The 17,853-nt window shown below is 41.2% G+C and overlaps 1 protein-coding gene and 1 long non-coding RNA gene across 3 annotated transcripts in view; one reads left to right on the forward strand and one right to left on the reverse strand.

The window, feature by feature from the left end:
- FGF10 (fibroblast growth factor 10) overlaps positions 1 to 7,135 on the reverse strand; it is a 64,413-nt gene extending 57,278 nt beyond the window's left edge. Inside the window, exons 1-2 of one of the 2 annotated variants that reach the window (XM_032676265.1) lie at positions 7,015 to 7,135; positions 5,784 to 6,545 (exon numbers count right to left, since the gene is read on the reverse strand). In XM_032676265.1, coding sequence (XP_032532156.1) covers positions 5,784 to 6,117 — 334 coding nt within the window. In that variant the 5' untranslated portion in view covers positions 6,118 to 6,545; positions 7,015 to 7,135. Of the gene's footprint in view, positions 1 to 5,783; positions 6,546 to 6,667 lie in introns of both variants that reach the window. The other variant, XM_032676266.1, reaches the window with a different exon arrangement.
- Positions 1,749 to 3,866, forward strand: LOC116780891. Its single transcript, XR_004354696.1, has 3 exons — positions 1,749 to 1,771; positions 2,780 to 2,858; positions 3,837 to 3,866. It is a non-coding gene; the product is annotated as an uncharacterized LOC116780891 (long non-coding RNA).
- Positions 7,136 to 17,853: the final 10,718 nt, after the last annotated feature.

Below are 17,853 nucleotides of genomic sequence, written 5' to 3' on the forward strand. Positions count from 1 at the left end.
TTTCAACCTGGTGCAACTTTGGAGAAGAAGAGACTGTTACGAGCTGTCCAGAAAACTGAGAAAACAATGTTTCATTATGTCATGTTAATGCCAAGAAGGAATTAACTGAGTAATTTCTGACTAACTAATTTCTCTGCATTGCAGACACTATTTCTATCAGCCCAATATTAAAGCTATGAATGGAAATACAATATTGTTTACAAATACTTCCCCCCCCCTTATTTAGAATCTTCCTTGTGCAATCACATTACTTTCTCAGAGGAAAAGAGGAAAAGTCAGTAATCCACAACATGAGTTGTTGCCCTGTGTTCATATAGGCTGTTTTTAACTTAAGACACACAGTATAACAAGATTTGCTCACAGAAGGGTTTTTCTTTTTCCAAAATGAAAAACTCTGTGAAATAAATGAAAACTCCCCTATTGCAGGATCTGAACTGACTCTCATTTGAAGTGAAAAGGCCCCTATTCACACACACAGCTCAAAGACATCTGAAAGTCATCTTAAAATGCCTTATTTCAAAACAGAGGATCTTAACCTGTGAGTGAATGCATCCAAGATGTTTCAGAAGTGTAAGCACATTCTATAATGCTCACTCAGCTAATGCCATCTTCAAAACTTCAAGGGAAGTTTTGACCGAGCCACTACCTGTGAACCCTGCCACTAAAACAGAAGCATGGCATCTAGGAGCCTATATGCCCCTTGTTTTCTTTCTTCTCATGTTTCAAGAACAAACTTCCAGCTGTCCCTCTCTTTATATTTTTCTTCCCCCCCCCTCCCCCCCTAAGTGGCCATAAGTTAGATTTATGAAGACAAAAAGACTTCTTACAACTATGTATTTTGAACAGATTTATGTTAGGACTACAGTATCAGCATGGAGGGTCCACAAGGCAGGAATGCAGCAAGGGTAACAGGAGAGTGTCATGTAGACATTAAATAGTACAATTCTTTCCACATTCATAAATCCTAAGTGCCTATGGTTTTATACTGCTGTTATAAATTATATGAGTTCGGGGGGGGGGAGAAAAAGAAAAAAAAGAAAAATGAAAAAAAAGAAAAAAAGTGAGAAATCATCTCCATAAGAACTTATATATTTCACAGTGAACAGCCCAAGTATCAAATTACTTCACTAAAACAGTATTACTTCATATTTTAAGTATTTTCTTTGGTAAAACAATAAAACAGAACTCTGTGGAGAGTAAAACAACAAAACACATATGCCTGCTCATCAGTCTTTAGAAAAACAGTGAAAAGTTCTCACATTAATTTACAAATACCATATGATGAGGAGTCAATAATTGCAAACAGTTAGCTTACAAAATGTTCAGTAGTAAAATAACATATTTTACCAATTATTCTAATCTGCTTGGAGCTTCCTAGCTGAGGCCAAGGTATATCACTCTTTATTATTTTGTTGCACCTGAAGTGTGATCAAAAAACTGAGTATCAAACTGAGTATACTGAATCAAAACACATTTAATGCTAATTTTCTGTATATAACCCAATACGTAATACAAATCTCTATTTATCAATCATGTATGTATGCACACAAAATCCTCATTAGTAGTGTTTAGCACTTATAGCAATTAAAGTGGTTGTTTACAATCTTTTGGGCTACAGAACGAGGCTCAGAACTTTCCTGCTTTTACTCACTTCGTTGTTAAGCTGATCCCACGCTAACTAAAGCAAAACCAAAGACTATCAGGGACTTCAGCAGTTCATAAAGCTTAATAGAAAAGATAATTGCATACTCAGAAGAAAAGCCTGGAATAGGTAAGCTCGTGGGAAGTAGCTAATTATTTCTTGTTAGCTCCCCTGGTAAACACTCTTAGTCTGCAATTGCTGTGGTTTTGCACTGCTTGGATTAGTCCACTTGGGATGCTCAGAAGGCCAATTATTAGAATATCTGCTGGTGTAAGCCCTTTTGGCTTTGCTTGAGCTAAATTAGCTTATGCAGTTGAGGGTTCAGACCCTTCATGTCCACCTCCTTTGAGCAGAGGTAACACCAGGCAGTGGCTGTGCCGCCATCTACCGTAGGTTCTGCATAGCACTGCTTGGTCCAAAGCCCGCAGGAATCGCTCCAGCAATTCTTCCTACTAATATGCAGGCTCAGTGACACAGACTTCACTCCCTAAACGCGTACCTAAGTAATGGCCTGATGTTGAATTTGCTCGGGCAGAACTCCCTCCACAGACTGCAGGTAGCTGCTGCTAATTAAGCACTATGTATTTTGTTACTGTTCCTCAGCTAATAAGGTCTGTTCTGTAAATTTGAAGTCTGCGTGCTTCATAGTACTATTAACAATTGCATTAAAAGTCAACTGAAAATAGTATAGCACTCAGAAACACTATCTAGTTTTCTTTAACTAGTTTATCATAGCTAGTTCAAGCCATCCATTAATCCCAAAGAGTTTTACTATCTTCAATCAAGAAAGCTGTCTGGGTGCAAGTGAAATCAGAATCTGCATATGAGTTCCCTCTCAATCTTAATATATGGTTTAAGCTTCTTTTGGTGGTCCCAGGGTTCAAGCTATAGTGAAAGCTTTTGTGAAAGCTCATTGGAGGATTTTTTGATTTGTTTTCCCCCAAACTAGTATGTAAGTCTCCAGAAAGCACTACAGCTCTCTTTATTTGTGCATATAAATAGCTCTGTCAAGAACAGGGGCAAGGGACTTCACAGCTGTGGTGCTGTAGGACAAGCTAATAGTTGCAGTTTGAGGACCAGCTTCCAGATATAAGGAACAAGAAAAGAAAACCTAAACTGTGTCCTACTTCTATCCAGTGATAGACTTCCTCTAACTATGCCAAATGCTGCAAGTTTCCCCAGCCTTCTGACAGAACAATCAGGAGCCACCTTTGTGGTGGGTGACAGAATAATTCAAAGCAATCAAGTTGAAATACATTGGCCAGAGTAAACTTTAATTCAGTGCACTCTACACAATATTTGTAGAGCAAATCTAAGAATGCTGCTTGAGCCATTTGAAGGCTGGAGGCTGAATTCTGTTTTCTGAATGTTTATTCTGACTTTCTCTAACTGTTCTTACTTGACCATGCTTAATTGGCAGTGAGCCATGAAAGCTGTTGTTTAATTACACAACATACCACAATCTTACAGACCTACTGATAAGGCTTTACTTCAGCATAAACTGATTTTAAACATTAGCATATGAGGAAATTAGCCTCCAAATTAGAATACTTCAGCCTTGTGTGTCAGTAGTCACTTATATTTGTTTAGAAAAACATGGTTTTGGGGACAGAAACTCATAATAGAGATTAAATAGTCTGTAACGTGAAACAGGATACAATTTAGTGGCCTGTCTGGCTAATTCTATGCATAGCAGAAAGCTATTCATGTGTCACTACTTATTTTGGACCATATGAAAGATAAATCATATATTTGCATGGAACCAGTCCATCTTGGGACTTCAGCAGTATTATGATGAGATCTCTACATGTGAAGTTGTGAAAAGCATAGATTTAGTGATGCACTTGCAACATTTTGCTACACAAACACCGTTGAATAAAGGCACAGTAAATATATTTTTAAATGGTCTTAGACTATGAGCTTTTACAGAAAACACAACTTCACACTGCATATTACAATGACTATTAATGACCAACATAGAACTCTGACTTCTGCCAACCAGATTATAATTGTTTTGTATTGAAAGATGTTGTACGCTAGGTCTGACTTTGTGATATAAGTGCAGTACACAAGCTGCAAGTTTTAAGATGATGGGAGTCCTTTCATCACTGCACAAGATAAGATAAAATTATGTATAATAAAGGCATTGTTTTGTTTTTATATGAAACAAAGTAGAGTCTTCTCTTTTCAGCAGATACTCTGCAAATGTGACAATAACCATGACATCACTAAGAAGGACAATTCTCTTTCTCATATACTGCCTGCAAAACCAGGACACACCACACATCCCCTCTCCCATAGTTGCAGGGGGTTGTTTTTGCATGTAGACTGAAATGGTAGGAAGATGTGTATGTGCACTTCAGTGTATTCCACCTCTTCTTGGCAAGATCTTGAAGAAGTTCATGCATGTGTACAAGTTTACTCACTGAACAGTTCTGCTAGCTAAATGAGACTGCTCAGATGAGTAGTTACTTCTCTTGAGTACACCGCTGTCAGACTGGCACCTTATAGTTTTTTTGGCAGCAGTGCTCTGCATAAAAGAATTTGATGTTCTCAAAGATGCACACAAAGCTTTCATAATCCCATTTTAGGGGAATGAAAATGCTGTTCTCCTCCAAACCCAAAGGTAATCTAAGAAATACAGTGCTAGTACCTCATTCCACACAAATTCATAAAAGTCAAGCCTTCCTTACAGCTGTGTTTTTCAAGAATTTGCCTTTCTATGAAATACACAAAGGGAGGCCATAAGAGTCACCTGCTTTCACACATAAAGCTTTTACAAACATTAGAGTGCATGATAAAGAATGAAGTTGCAAGGTGAAGCAAGTGAAGCAGTGACATATGGCACTGCAGCCTTTTTCTCATTGTTTGCAAGCCTATAATATGAATATTTAATAGATATACAGCTGAGTTAAAGGAAGTGTCTATCATACATCACGACAACCTGCTGAAGTACTCCATATTTTATACATTAGTTAACAAGGGATCTCCTTAAATCACTTTCAGTTGTTTTAATTTAACAGAAGATTTATTCCCAGGTTTATCTGGATTTATGTAAAACAACCCAAGAACCAAAGTGTGTTCTTCACCAATAAAGAAAGTCTGCTTCCTCCAAGAGTTGCATAACAGAACTTACTTTCTCAGCATGTTCCTATAGTGGGATATAGGCACTTAAGAGCTACAATGCAATATATTGTGATTTACTACAGTTACTTCAGTTTGAGATTGCACAGGCAGGAAAACTAAATGAAGTTTACATTTCTAGCACTAACCGCCAAAAATACATTACAAGAAGCATTCTATTACTAAACCCCTAATTAGTACTACAGAAAAGCTCAAAACTTCAGCTACGGAGACAACCATATGACTTTTGCTCTGAAATTATTTCTTAAAAAACAAAAAGAGAAAGAGAGAAAGAAAAGGACAATGAAACGCGTGTGAGGTCTGTGGGAAGGCAATCCCAGATGTTTACAATGGAGCGAGTAGCGTATAGCGGCGCAGCAGCCCGGCTGCCGCGGGGCGCAGCGCAGCACCGCCTCCCCATCCCCGGGGGCGGCAGCGCGGCCGCGCACCGGCTCCCAGCGCGGCCGGGCGCCCCCGCGGCGGGGAGGGCACACGGGCAAGACCCCGGCCCGCAGGGACAAACAACCCCGCCCAGGGCTCGGGGAGGAGGGAGCGCAGAGCAGGCGGCTGTTGTGCGGGTCGGGGAGAGAGGCGGGCGCGTGTGTGTGCGTGGGAGCCATCGATTAATTGTTCCAAGTCATTTTAATGACAGGAGATAATGATTTTCAGATTCAGGAGACAATGCCCCCCCCCCCCCCCCACACACACACACACTCTGCACCGCTTCCTTCCAAATCTTTCTAATTTGTTCTTCGGCCGGGCGGAGAAACTAAACGGTGCTCAGCCGAGGCCATTTGCAAGACAAATGTAACTGGAGAGACCCGCAGATACACGGGCTGGCGGGGAGCGGCGTCCCGGCAGAGCCGAGCTGAGCCCACCCCACCCTGCCCCGCGCCCCCTCCCCTCCCCGGCCTCACCTCTCCCTTCCCGTCCGTTCCCTTTTCTCCTCAGCCGGGGGCTCGGGCGCCCGGGGCTGCGGCAGCCGCGCCGGGGGGCGCGGCGGCGGAGCCGTACTTACTGAAGGGGCAGTTCTCCTTCTTGGTGCCGCTGACCTTGCCGTTCTTCTCGATCTTGAGAAAATACTTGTTGTAAGAGTAGAGCTTCCTCTTGCGCACGTCTCCTTGAAGGTGATTGTAGCTCCGCACGTGTCTCCCCGCACTGGAAGGAGAGGAGAAGGACGAGGGGAAGGAGGATGATGATGAAGAAGAGTTGGTGGCCTCCGGGGACAGCATGTCCTGGCCGAGGTCATGGCAGGTGACAGGCACAGAAGACACCAAGAAGAGCAGCAGCAAGCAGCAACAAGGCAGGTGGGAAAACGCTGAGGCACCATTTGTCAGTATCCATTTGCACATTGTACTGAAACTCTGGGCGCTGGAAAATGTCTTATCAAATGAAACATACTGGAAGGGTAAAACCTGGTAAAAGGCAAGTGGAGAGACGGTTGTTGCTGCTTCTGGTTAGATCCCTCTGAGCTCTGATCAGGCCTGAAGTAAGTGCACCAACATCCATAACTCAGGGGACAAATCGCCTCAGAAGTTGCTGCCTTTTAATCCTTCGAGTCCTCCCTCAGAAAAAAAGAGCTGTTGGTTGTGTTTTTTTTGTTTGTTTGGTTTTTTTTTTTTTGGGGGGGGGGGGGTGTTGCTGTGGTTAATCCTCTTTCCTTTTTCCCTTCCCCACCCCCCCACATACACACACACTCCCCAACCTTGTTTGAGACTTCCCAGGAGTTATTTTGTTCACTTCCTCACTCCTTTCTTCACTATCTTAGATGCAGAAAGGTCTGAAAAATAGATGACAGCAAAGTCAACAACAACAGCAATAACAAAAATAAATAATAACCAGCGGAGAGGGGTGCCGGAATAGCTTTTTCACATACACACCTTTACACACACACACACTCACACTTTGTGGCTTTGCACCTTCTTCTGATCCCCACCCTCTTGTCTTTTTGCAAAACCCAAACCAGTTACACAACTCGTCCTTTTCTCACTGACAACCCCAGAGGAGGAAGTTTCTTTGTTTTGCTTTGAATTCTCCAGAACAGTATTAAAAAAAAAAAATCCAGAGAAAGAGAGGGAGAAATCCCAACTTGTCCCCCCCGCCCTTTCTTTCCTTTCTCTCCCCTTTTGGTTGTAAACAGGTTGGAGGCTGTAGCCTAAATGTCAGCGATTAAAAGTCAGAGGTGGGATGTGCCTCTGGTGGTCAGCCCTTATTTGCAGGGGGTCAGGCAGCGGTGGGACATCTGAAACCTTTTTGCAGCTGGAGCGAGCGGTGCCTGCTGCGAAGCTGCCCTCGCTTCCTCCCGGGCTGCGGCGGCCACTGCAGCCGCCGCCTTCGGCTCGCTGCTAATTGCTCCTAAAGCGTTCTTCTCCTCGGAGCGCCGGCCACCAGGATGGCTTGGAGACTCATGCTTTACTAATTTCCCTGTCTTCCAAGCTGAACCAATCCCCTCTAGGGAAGCTTCCCTCCTCCTTCACTCTTATCCCCTCTCCACCCCCCCAAAACAAACAAACAAACCCAATAAACAAAAACCACACAACAAAAAACAACCCCCAACCCCCCCAACTTGTTTGCTAGTGGAGGGTTTTGTTTTATTTTATTTCTTTTGCAGTGAAGTAATTGAGAAAGCCACCTGGAGCTTGTTGCCTGCTAGATCTCCCCCTCCCCCCCGCTGGAGGAGGGGTTGGGTGGAGAGGTTGGAAAGAAGTATATACTACAGGCAGACCCTGGAAAAGCAGATTATATGCTGGTCAGAGAGAGTAAAAAGGGAAGAGACATAATTAGGTCCTTTTCCTTCTTCTTTGCCAGCTTCCATGGAGGTCTTTCTCCCTCCTTTAATGAATCACTGATTTCTCGCTTCCGTTGCTGAAATAAAAAGTTCACACTTTAGCCTCCTCTTCCTTTTAAGCCTCTCAAGATTTATTGTGTCTCTTTCCCCACCCTCACCCTCCTTGTCTCAAAAGAAATCAGGGCCCTAAATGACCATTTTCTAATTGCTAACATGAGTCGTTTACTGAATCATGCATCTGACTTCAAAGCAAAAGGGGTTTTATTGGCATTGCAAAGGTTTCCCCATAAAATCCGTCTGAATATTTTGCTGTCTTTTTTATTTTTTTTTTAACTAATGCAGTTTGCTTTGCCAGAAAGAAACAATTTTTCCATTTTGAAGACTATTTTAAGCGATTTTTCAAGCTATTATTTTCCTGGAGGGACATATGTTGTTGGTTTTTCCTATGATTCCATCTCTCCTAGTGTTTTTGTCATTTCACATATTGAATGTTATGGCGGATTCATATTTCTAGCTCATCACTGAACCGTCAACTTTTCCAGTAATTAACAAGCATCTTCCATATGATGTACTATCTTTTAACACCAGATTAAACCATTATTGACTGACAGGATTTGGGCAGCATACAAGACATTAAAAGTTGGTCAGTATTTGGCATTGTTAAAGAACTGTTTTGGAACACAAGTGAGTGAAACATTTGGTAAGAAAATGGAGTAACGGAGAAATGAAGAGGTACAGAAACACAGTGTGTAGCTCAATATGTAAACCCAGAACTTTTTTGAAATAGAGGCAGTTAAATAACACAGATCAGTGGAATGCAATGGAAAACCGCCTATGTAATTCCATTTGGCATTTGGAATAAATCTTAATTGAAACAACAGAAAATGGAGAGAAAAGAACAAACAGTTCTAAAATTAGGCAGATTCATTGGATTAGGATGTTATATATATGTTAACTTCACAACAGAAATTAAAAATTATTTTCTCCAATTATGGTGTTTATTCTGGAGAGAGTTGGCTCCTAGATTTATGTGTTCAGCTTCTGGGGCTGACATTTAAACAGACTTAAAAATGAAACCATTTAATGTTAGAATCAGTATATTTTACGATGTTGTTTATGGTACTTCAGTGTATTTATTCTGTATATATTTGCACTGAGTGGAAAGCATTTCAGAAATCTTTTTTTGCAAATCTTATTTGGGCTTTACTTTTTGCAAAGGCTCTTCCTTTTGGTAACTAATAAAAAACATAGGCAAATAAAACAAAATGTAAGGCAAATCCCTCCTTTTTGGGAATGCATGACAGCTTACATGTATGTCTACAAACTGATGTCAGTGTTTGATTGCTGCATGGGACACAAAGGATACTATACGTTATTTCTAAAATTGAAGTTGATTCCAACAGTTTAAATCATAAATAAGTACTATAGTATCTTAAAAGTATACAGTTGAAGACGTCTTCCCCCCCGCCTTTTACTGTCAAATGCTGGAAAATAAAATGAATTGGCATTCTGGATCTCTACTGGGAGGAAAAAAGTGGTGGTCAAACAAGTATATTTAACCCTGAAAAAATACATAATGTCTTGAATTTACTCAAGCAGAGTTCTGTATTTCTAGCTCATGACTATCTGTATATTGGTTGTTGGATTTTGTGGTTAAGAACAGGAAATTCAACATGTGCAGAATTTCGTATAATATCTGCATCTGGCAGGTGCAATATTCAGGGCAGTACGTTAAACTACTGCAATGCATAGAGTCCCTTTCTATCCTGTGTGATGACAAGGAGGGCATTTACAAAACAAAGTCCGAATGAAAAGCTGACATAGCTTTTTAGATTATATCTCATTCTTTTTTTCTACTTTCTGTATAGCCTTTCTTTTATAGCACAGTTGAATCCCTAAATATCCCACTACTTTGTATTGTCAGGTCACCTCTTAGGTTAGCCTGAGAAAGCCTGAGAAAAGTTCCACAGGAAAGATGCACTATTTAACCGAATTCAATCTGTCCCAATAGATTTGAATCACTAACATAAATGTATGAATGTAGATTATATCTCTGTAATGAGTCCTGAATCATTCTCAGTTACTTCAAAGGCCTGAAATTCAACCTTCCTTTTTAGCAGCAACAATCAGACCTTAATGGGTTTCTTTATTAATTGTTCCATTGCTAGGCTTGAAAAGCAGCTACCTTCCAATACAGGTCCTAGACTAGAAATGGTACCTGCTGCTTCTAAAGCAGTGTTTCTGTTTTGCATTTTACCACCATAAAATTCTGTGAAATATGTGCACTGCAGTTTTATAAATGATGAATTACATACAGAATGAAATAAAGCAAGTCCCTTGTGAAATATATGTGTAGAAAGTAGGAAGTATATTTTAGGAATTTTATTTTTGAGCTGTTTTCTTTTTAAAGAATGTTCAGGAAAGTTAGTTGCACTGGTAAATTTTAATGAAAAGTAGTCTAAATAAAATATTTTTAATATAGTAATAGCTTATGTCATGTTGGTTTTATTTTTTATCAGCAAGGAGGGATATTTGGAATTTTTTTGTTTGGTTTATGTTTCTCCTAGTTAAGTAGATGACTTGAATCAGAGAAGGAATATTTTAATGTAATTGGAATAAATTTTGCCTTGCAGGATTTCCCTGAGTAAAGGCCTTATCTTTTTTGGTGTTGTAAATAAGTTCTGTCTATGTCTTTGAGTGTTAATATAATGGACGTACTCTCAGATGTTACTAGCCCTTAAGTCTGGGTTGCTAGACTGCAATCACGAGCATTTGCTGCTTACAATACGATGAGAGATGCACATGTATCTTCTGGTCATGGGACCCAATCCTCTTCTTATTCAAGGTGTTGGGAAATTTGCCTGTGTTTTAATTGAGAGAAATTTTGGCCAGGAATGTCACTGCCAGAGAGGCAGCTCTGCCAGAGAGGCAGCTCTGCCAGGAATGTCACTGCCAGAGAGGCAGCTCTGCCAGAAACTAGGGTGAAGTTGGCCAAATGTCATCAATGGCTCAGATGCCTCCCTCTGTATGTCAGTTGCAAACTGCAGAACTTAGTAGTATTGTAAAACACTGAATCACAGAATTAATTATGTTGGAAAAGACTTCTGAGATCATTGAGTCCAACCTATGACCCAACATCACCATATGGTGAAGTGCCACATCCAGTCTTTCCTTAAATACCTCCAGAGGCAGTGATTCCACCTCCCTGGGCGGTCCATTCCTGTATGTAATCATCTTTTCTATGAAGAAGTTCTTCCTAATGTCCAACCTAAAAACCTCCCCGGGCACAGCTTGAGGCCATGTTCTCTTGTCCTGTCACTGGTTGCTTGGGAGAAGAGACCGATGCCCACCTGGCTACAACATCCTTTCAGGCAGTAAGGTCTCCCTTGAGTCTCCTTTTCTCCAGGCTAAACAACCCCAGCTCCCTCAGCTGCTCCTCACAGGACTTGTGTTCCAGACCCTTCACCAAGTCTGTTGCCCTCCTCTGGACCTTCTCCAGCACTCAATATTCTTCATGGATTGAAGGGCCCAGAAATGGACAGAGGACTTGAGGTGTGGCCTCACCAGTGCCAAGTATAGGGGGAGAATCACTTCTCTGGTCCTGCTGGCCACACTATTTCTTACCCAAGCCAGAGTGCCCCGGGAACACTGTTGGCTCATGTTCAGCTACTGCTGACCAGTATCCACAGGTCCTTTTCCACTGGGCAGCTTTCCAGCCACTCTGCCTCAGCCTGTAGCACTGAATCTCTGAGTTTCAAAGAAGAAGCAGGGACCCATAGTGTCCACAATCACCAGCCATCAATGAGACATGTTGTTTGATTTGAGATGTAGTGGTACTTGCTGAAATGTTTACACTGTGGAGTTCATGCCCACCAACAACAGGGACTGAAGGCCATTGCATTTTACCAAAATAAAGTATGTCTTAAAGCTTGAGAAAAAAAACATAATTCCAGGGGGTTCTTTTCTGAGAAATCTGCAAAATCACCATGTAATCTCTTCGTCACCATTTCATGCACCTCTATGTAATTTACAAGGTGTCAGAATACTAATATTATTCCAATGTTATGTATAGCATGAGGTATTAAATAAACCCTTAAGTTGTCAAAGATCAAGACTGAACGTGGTGTAACTCATCTATGTGTAAGTAGCTGGAATAAGGCATATAAAGTCATAACACTTTTAGCTGCCTGTAGTCGGATTTGGTGAGAGCATACTCCTTGGCTCCTCTCCCAGGCAACCAGCAATAGGATAAGAGGACACAGTCTTAAGTTGCACCAGGGGAGGTTTAGTTTGGACATTAGGAAGAAGTTCTACACAGAAGGAATGATTTGGCATTAGAATGGGCTGCCCAGGGAGATGGTGGAGTCACCATCCCTGAAGGTGTTTAAGAAAAAAATGGATGTGGCACTTAGTGCTGTGGTCTAGTTGATACGGTGGTGTTGGGTGATACACTGGACTGGATGATCTCAGAGATCTTTTGCAACCTAGCTGATTCTGTGATTCTGTGCATACTCGTTTCCAACGAAGTATCCAAAACAGGAGAACTCAAGCAGAGTTTAGCAGAAGTTAATAAATTGCATGTTTCAGCATTTCTTTTTTGTTTCAAAACCACTTGCATTTCTAGGTCAGACATAACAACAGACACGTGCAAAATGTCTCTGAGATAACCAAAATATAGTTCGGTCAGAGCTGGTTTCACCCAGCCTACAGGGTTACTAATGAAAGTGGCCAAGTGCCCTGCCCAGGCTGAAGCTTGTCCTTGGGAGGAGTGAGACACTACTCATTCTCTGAGATCTGGTTGAAGAATGATGGGTTGGCTGAGCTAGCACTACCACTGGTGATAAGTAATGATTAACTTGAAATACCCTGTTTCGTGTTTTTCTTTTGAGAAACAGAAACAAAATGTAGCAGCTCCTAGGACTGCACAGGTCATCAGCTTATGAATAGACATATTTGTGCGACCAGGAGGGTTTTGGCTCATTACTTACGTTAATAGTATGTGTTTCTCTCTCATGGATGTATTGGCAAAACCCTTTGAATGCTGTGCTTTAAGCAAACAAAAAAATGGTTAGTTTTATTAAAATGCTAATTATAGTTACTCAGTATAGGTTTATAGTTATGTTACATCTGACGAAATTACAAAGAGGTGTATGACATTTGAAAATATCTGTGTGATTTTTGTTTGATAAATACAGCTATTAAGAAAAGAAGAAATAAGTAAAAAAATGCATTCTGTGAAGGTCATCAAGAGGAGGCTACAGACCCCCGACACTGACGTGCAGTGCCATAAATAGCTATATGTGTGGGTTGGACACTGACCATGTTTAGTAATGGTCTGCTGGCAGCCAGTTTTGCCTACTCTGTGGCACAAACATAATTAAAAAGGCAATATTTTCAAGAAGTTGCTTTAGTATTAAGGGATTTTTCTTTCTCATTTCAAACTACTGTAAATGCAAACCACTTAGATTCTCTTATAAATATGAGTGATTGAGAACAAAACTGCCAGAAACTAAACTGCAAAGAAGAGGCATGCCCATTAGGCCTTTGTAGTTAGTTGGGTTTTTTTCCTGCTCATTGTCATCTGAGCCTACGTTTTCCATGAAGAATCCTACCTAAGCTTTGTGCACTCTGATATACTCTCCTTCCACACAAACCTACACACCTGTGGGTATTCCATGTAATGTGTAATGCCAATGGCAGTGGAGTTGTCTGTCCTGCCCCCCCCCCCCCTTTAATCTAACTATTTATACAACTTTTTCTCAAGATACACTATAAACATTTTCACTAATCCAGGATCCAAACCTTCAGCTGAAACAAAGTGTTGGCTTTGTGACATTAAAGCTTCCGTTCCCTGGAGGAATCTTTCCAGAAATAGAGAGAATTTTGGGCTTAAATGTCATCTTTGGATCTTTGAATTGTATCTGTTAAATTCACTTGAAAAGGTCTTTCTGTGGGATATAACTGAGGCAAACCGATATATAAATACTTTTTCACAAACAGGGATATATACCCTGAAAGGTGCTAACTTCACTCTTCCTGGATCCAACCACAATCCCTTTTAGAAAGGCAAGGAAGACATACTAAAACTGTGCAGCTCTGTAGCCATCCATCCTTCCTGAGTGCCACTGAAAGGGAGCGAAGAAGTGACTTCTAGGCTTTGCTTGTGGAACTATTTGAAACAGAACTGACAGCTAGGAACATTAGCCCAGCAGCTGAACACGCTTGCCTCGCGACAGGCAACCAGGGTAGCCAGCGGGGCTCCCTCTGAGCTAGTTAATAGTTTACACATTGCAGGGGGAGCTCACACATTGCCTCTTCTTTGTCAGTTAATTTGTAGCAGTCGCTGGGATTACTTCTGAGAGTAAGCACCTCTCAGCGTGAGGAGGGGTGATGGAAGCGAGCTCTGGTCGCAGAGAAGCGTGGGGCATGGCCGGAAAGCAAGGGACAGCTCCCCAAGCCTCCTGCTGCACAGGCAGAGCTGGAGCTGTGGCAAGACAGGCTGGGCAGCTGTCGGGCTTCCCGAGCCTGGCATCATCCGGGCGACTTATAGCACAATATCTCTTACAGGGTACATTCCACTTGTGTTTCCACGTAATTGCTGTGCAGGATTATATGCCACCTTTTGTAATACTCTACCCTTTCTCATACATTTTAAAAACATGTCTCATCAAAGATGTTGTGAAGACAAAACCAAAAAGTGGAGTCAGCTCAAATATACAAGATTTTTTTTCCCAAGTACTGTGTAGCTTAGGGCACTCTAGTGCCCTTAATGCTATTTGTAAGAACATGATGACTCAGATATAATTGCCCAGCTAGATAAACTCTCATTATTTAGTTCTGGATTTCAGAAAGAACTGCCAGGCTCTGCTGCTTTTCTAGGCTCTGTATTGAAGAATGAGTCCCCCAAAGTCAGCTTATTGCTGAGTTGTGATCTTTTAAAAGATGATTTTCATCTGTTATAGGGTAGTCTCCAGCTGCTGATTAGGGTTTTGAAAATGCAGCTTAATTAGTTCAATATTTATCAGCAGATTGTTTAGCTTGTTATTGAGACCAAAACACAGGGACAATGGATAACAATATGGTATCTTCTTTCGAACATTATTTAAAATGTTTGCAGCATGTTAAAGATTTAAGCAGCTCTCTGAAGAGCAGTCATCCATTCTGCAAGGCTTAAAGAGATTATTTTTCTTTACGGCATATGGGTAACAACTGGCCACACAGATCCAAATTATTGCAGATCTTACCATCTTGCCAGTTACTGATGATAATGATTAGCTTCTAAATGCCAGATTTGGTAAAACGGGCATCACATTTCATGTATCCTACATGTAGTTCCAAAACTTTAAAAATGACACACTTTTTTTTTTTTTTTAATGCCAACAATTGGTAAAATACCTTCTTTGGATATTTCTGAATACTAACAAAACTGCTCTGGGTCTTGGTTTGTGTGGTTTGTTTTTTTGTTTTGTTTTGTTTTGTTTTTTTTTTTTTGTGGTTTTTTTTTTTGGTTGGTTGGTTGGTTGGTTGGGTTTTTTTTATTTGGTTTTTTTTCTATTTTTTGTGTGTGTGTGTGTGTGTGTATGGCTTTTTGTTGTTGTTGTTTTTATTTGGGGTTTGTTTGGTTTGGTTTGGTTTTGGGCTTTTTTGTTTGTTTTGGGATTTTAATTTGTTTTGAGTTTTGGGTTTTTTAATGCACCTCAGAGGTATGTACCTCCTAAAGCAGACTGGAATTTGTGAAACCAAGAGACAAGACAATACAATCCTGTCCATATAGTACAAGCTCATCCTGAGCAGTTTTCAAAAGCATACAAGAGCTTCCTGCACCCAGAGAGTGGAGGGAGGAAACCAAAGAAGGAGGGATATCTCCATTTCTTTCTCTTCTGCTCTGCTTGTGATGCTGCCTTATCTCTGATATTCCTTCCAGTGCTGAACCATCAGGTTATCCTATTCATGTGATTCTGTGAAAATAATGTAATCTTGGAGCCCTTTCTGTCTGTCTAAATGATATAATTATGAACAGCAAAGAGCAAGTTACTTAGTTGTGGCAAATGTTGACTGTTGTCTGTGAAAAGCGCTACTTACATTGAAAATGCTGTCTAAGCAGAGGAGAGCATAGGCAAGGGCCGAATAGGTAGGTCAACCTACAATATCCACAGATGATATAGGAGTAAAAAGATTTGCCTAGCTTCTGAAGCATTTCACATGAGTGATTTTAATGTCTTCTCAACTTCTGTTTGTCTGTTTTACAAACAGTTTAACAAATCAGTGGCAAACCTTGCTTCAGCCTGCCCCAGGTTGCCTTTGCTTGTTGATGCTTGTGTCAGATATACACCAAAAGGCAAAAAACTCTTCAGCTACTCAACAATTCTGTTATTTACTTATTTAGTTAGCTAGTTAGTTATTCAGTAAAGTGGCAGGTAAGTGTTTCCTACAAAAAACTCTAAGCATGGGAGAGAGCTAGTTAGGTTCCTGGTTACTGAATGGCAATTAGAAAAATTTTAAAAAGTATTTACAAATAATGTGTTGGTTCAGGCCATACAATTTAATTACCAAACAATCTTTATAGTCATGGTTCCCTATGGACATGCATTCGACTTTGTCAAGAAATCACATCATCAGATAAACCATGACAAGTCAGCTCTCTGAGCAGAGGGGAAAGAGGGAACTAAAGCTCTTTGTTTCTCTAAAAGTTTGCAGTAAATGATGCTCCTCCAGAAGTCTGAGATAGTGAGCTTTATGTACAGGTGCAGTGGACAAGTTGTTCCCTAGTGGCTTCCAGAAGAAATGTCTTTCCATTCTTTTGCAGTTGCTTAGTATCCTCAGATGGGAGCTAGGGAGTAGCCATACATCCTCCAAAAGGCGAACTTGTCCTTGAAGATCTGTACAGAAACTCACAGTATTGTGGACCTTGAAAACAACCTATCCTGTTCCTGACATGGAGCATCTGCAGAGAAGTGGAGGCTGGCATATTGTCTCCCCAGTATTTTGATTGATGACTGACATGTGTAGGAGTAATTTCTGAACACTGAATAAATTTGGGAGTAGATTACCTGGGACCAAGAATGACTATGTTCAGCCTGTATTTCTGACAAAAACAAATCAATTAACATCAGCTAATGTGTAAGAAGTATTGTCCGCTACGACAGGAGCAAATGTGCAAGTTCTATCTATTAAGAGATACTGAGATTACTGAGATTAATGTCAGAGAAGTAAGTACAAATCAACTCATGGAATCATGACATAAAAAACAGTATCTATGAATAAGACTCTCTAATATATTAGAAATCTTCAAACAAAACTGGGCTTGGCTCTGCAAAAATTTGAGCCCTTTCCCACCCATCTAGAAAATGTCATAGACAATACAAACTGGGAGGAGTGGCTGATACCCCAGAGGGCTGTGCAGCCCTTCAGAAGGACCTTCAAAAGGTTGGAGAGATGGGCAGAGAAGAACTATGTGAAATTCAGCAAAGGCAAGTGCAGAGTCCTGACCTTGGGGAAGAATAACTCCGAGCACTGTAACTCCTGGTACAGGCTGGGGCCTGACCTGCTGGAAAGCAGCTCTGTGGAGGAGGATCTCAGGATCCTGATGGACAACAAGCTGTCCATGAACCAGCAGTGAGTCCTTGTGGCCAGGATGGTCAGTGGTACCTTGGGGTGCATTAGGAAGTTCATTGCCAGCAGATTGAGGGAGCTGATCCTACCCCTCTACTCAGCCCTAGCGAAGCCTCACTTGGAGTGCTGTGTCTGGTTCAGTACAAGACAGACATTGAGTTCCTGGAGCAGGTCCAGCAGAGGGGCAACAAAGATGATTAAGGGACTGGAGCATCTCTCTTTGAGGAAAGGCTGAGAATGCTGGACCTGTTCAGCCTTGAGATGACTGAAAGGGGATCTCATCAAAGTCTGTAAGTGTAAAGGCTCTTTTCAGTGGTGCCAACCAATATGACAAGAAGCAACGGGCAGAAAGTGATGCACAGGAAGTTCCACCTGTGAGTGGAATATGAGAAAGAACTTCTTTACTGTGCAGGTGACCGAGTACTTGAACAGATTCCCCAGAGAGGTTGTGGAGTCTGCCTCACTGGAGATATTAAAAAAATATCTGGACACAATCCTGAGTAACATGTTTTAGGTGGAGCAGGGAGGTTGGACCACATGAGCCACTGTGGTCCCTTCAACCCTTACCCTTCTGTGATTCTGTGTGATTCTCGTGCCTGTGTCTAAGCAGGTGCATATTCCAACAAATTTCAACATGACAGCACATATGTTCAAAGTTATATATACATTTAAGTACTCTTATGGCAGA

This window comes from Chiroxiphia lanceolata, chromosome Z (genome assembly GCF_009829145.1).
Source record: "Chiroxiphia lanceolata isolate bChiLan1 chromosome Z, bChiLan1.pri, whole genome shotgun sequence".
Classification (NCBI taxonomy): domain Eukaryota; kingdom Metazoa; phylum Chordata; class Aves; order Passeriformes; family Pipridae; genus Chiroxiphia; species Chiroxiphia lanceolata.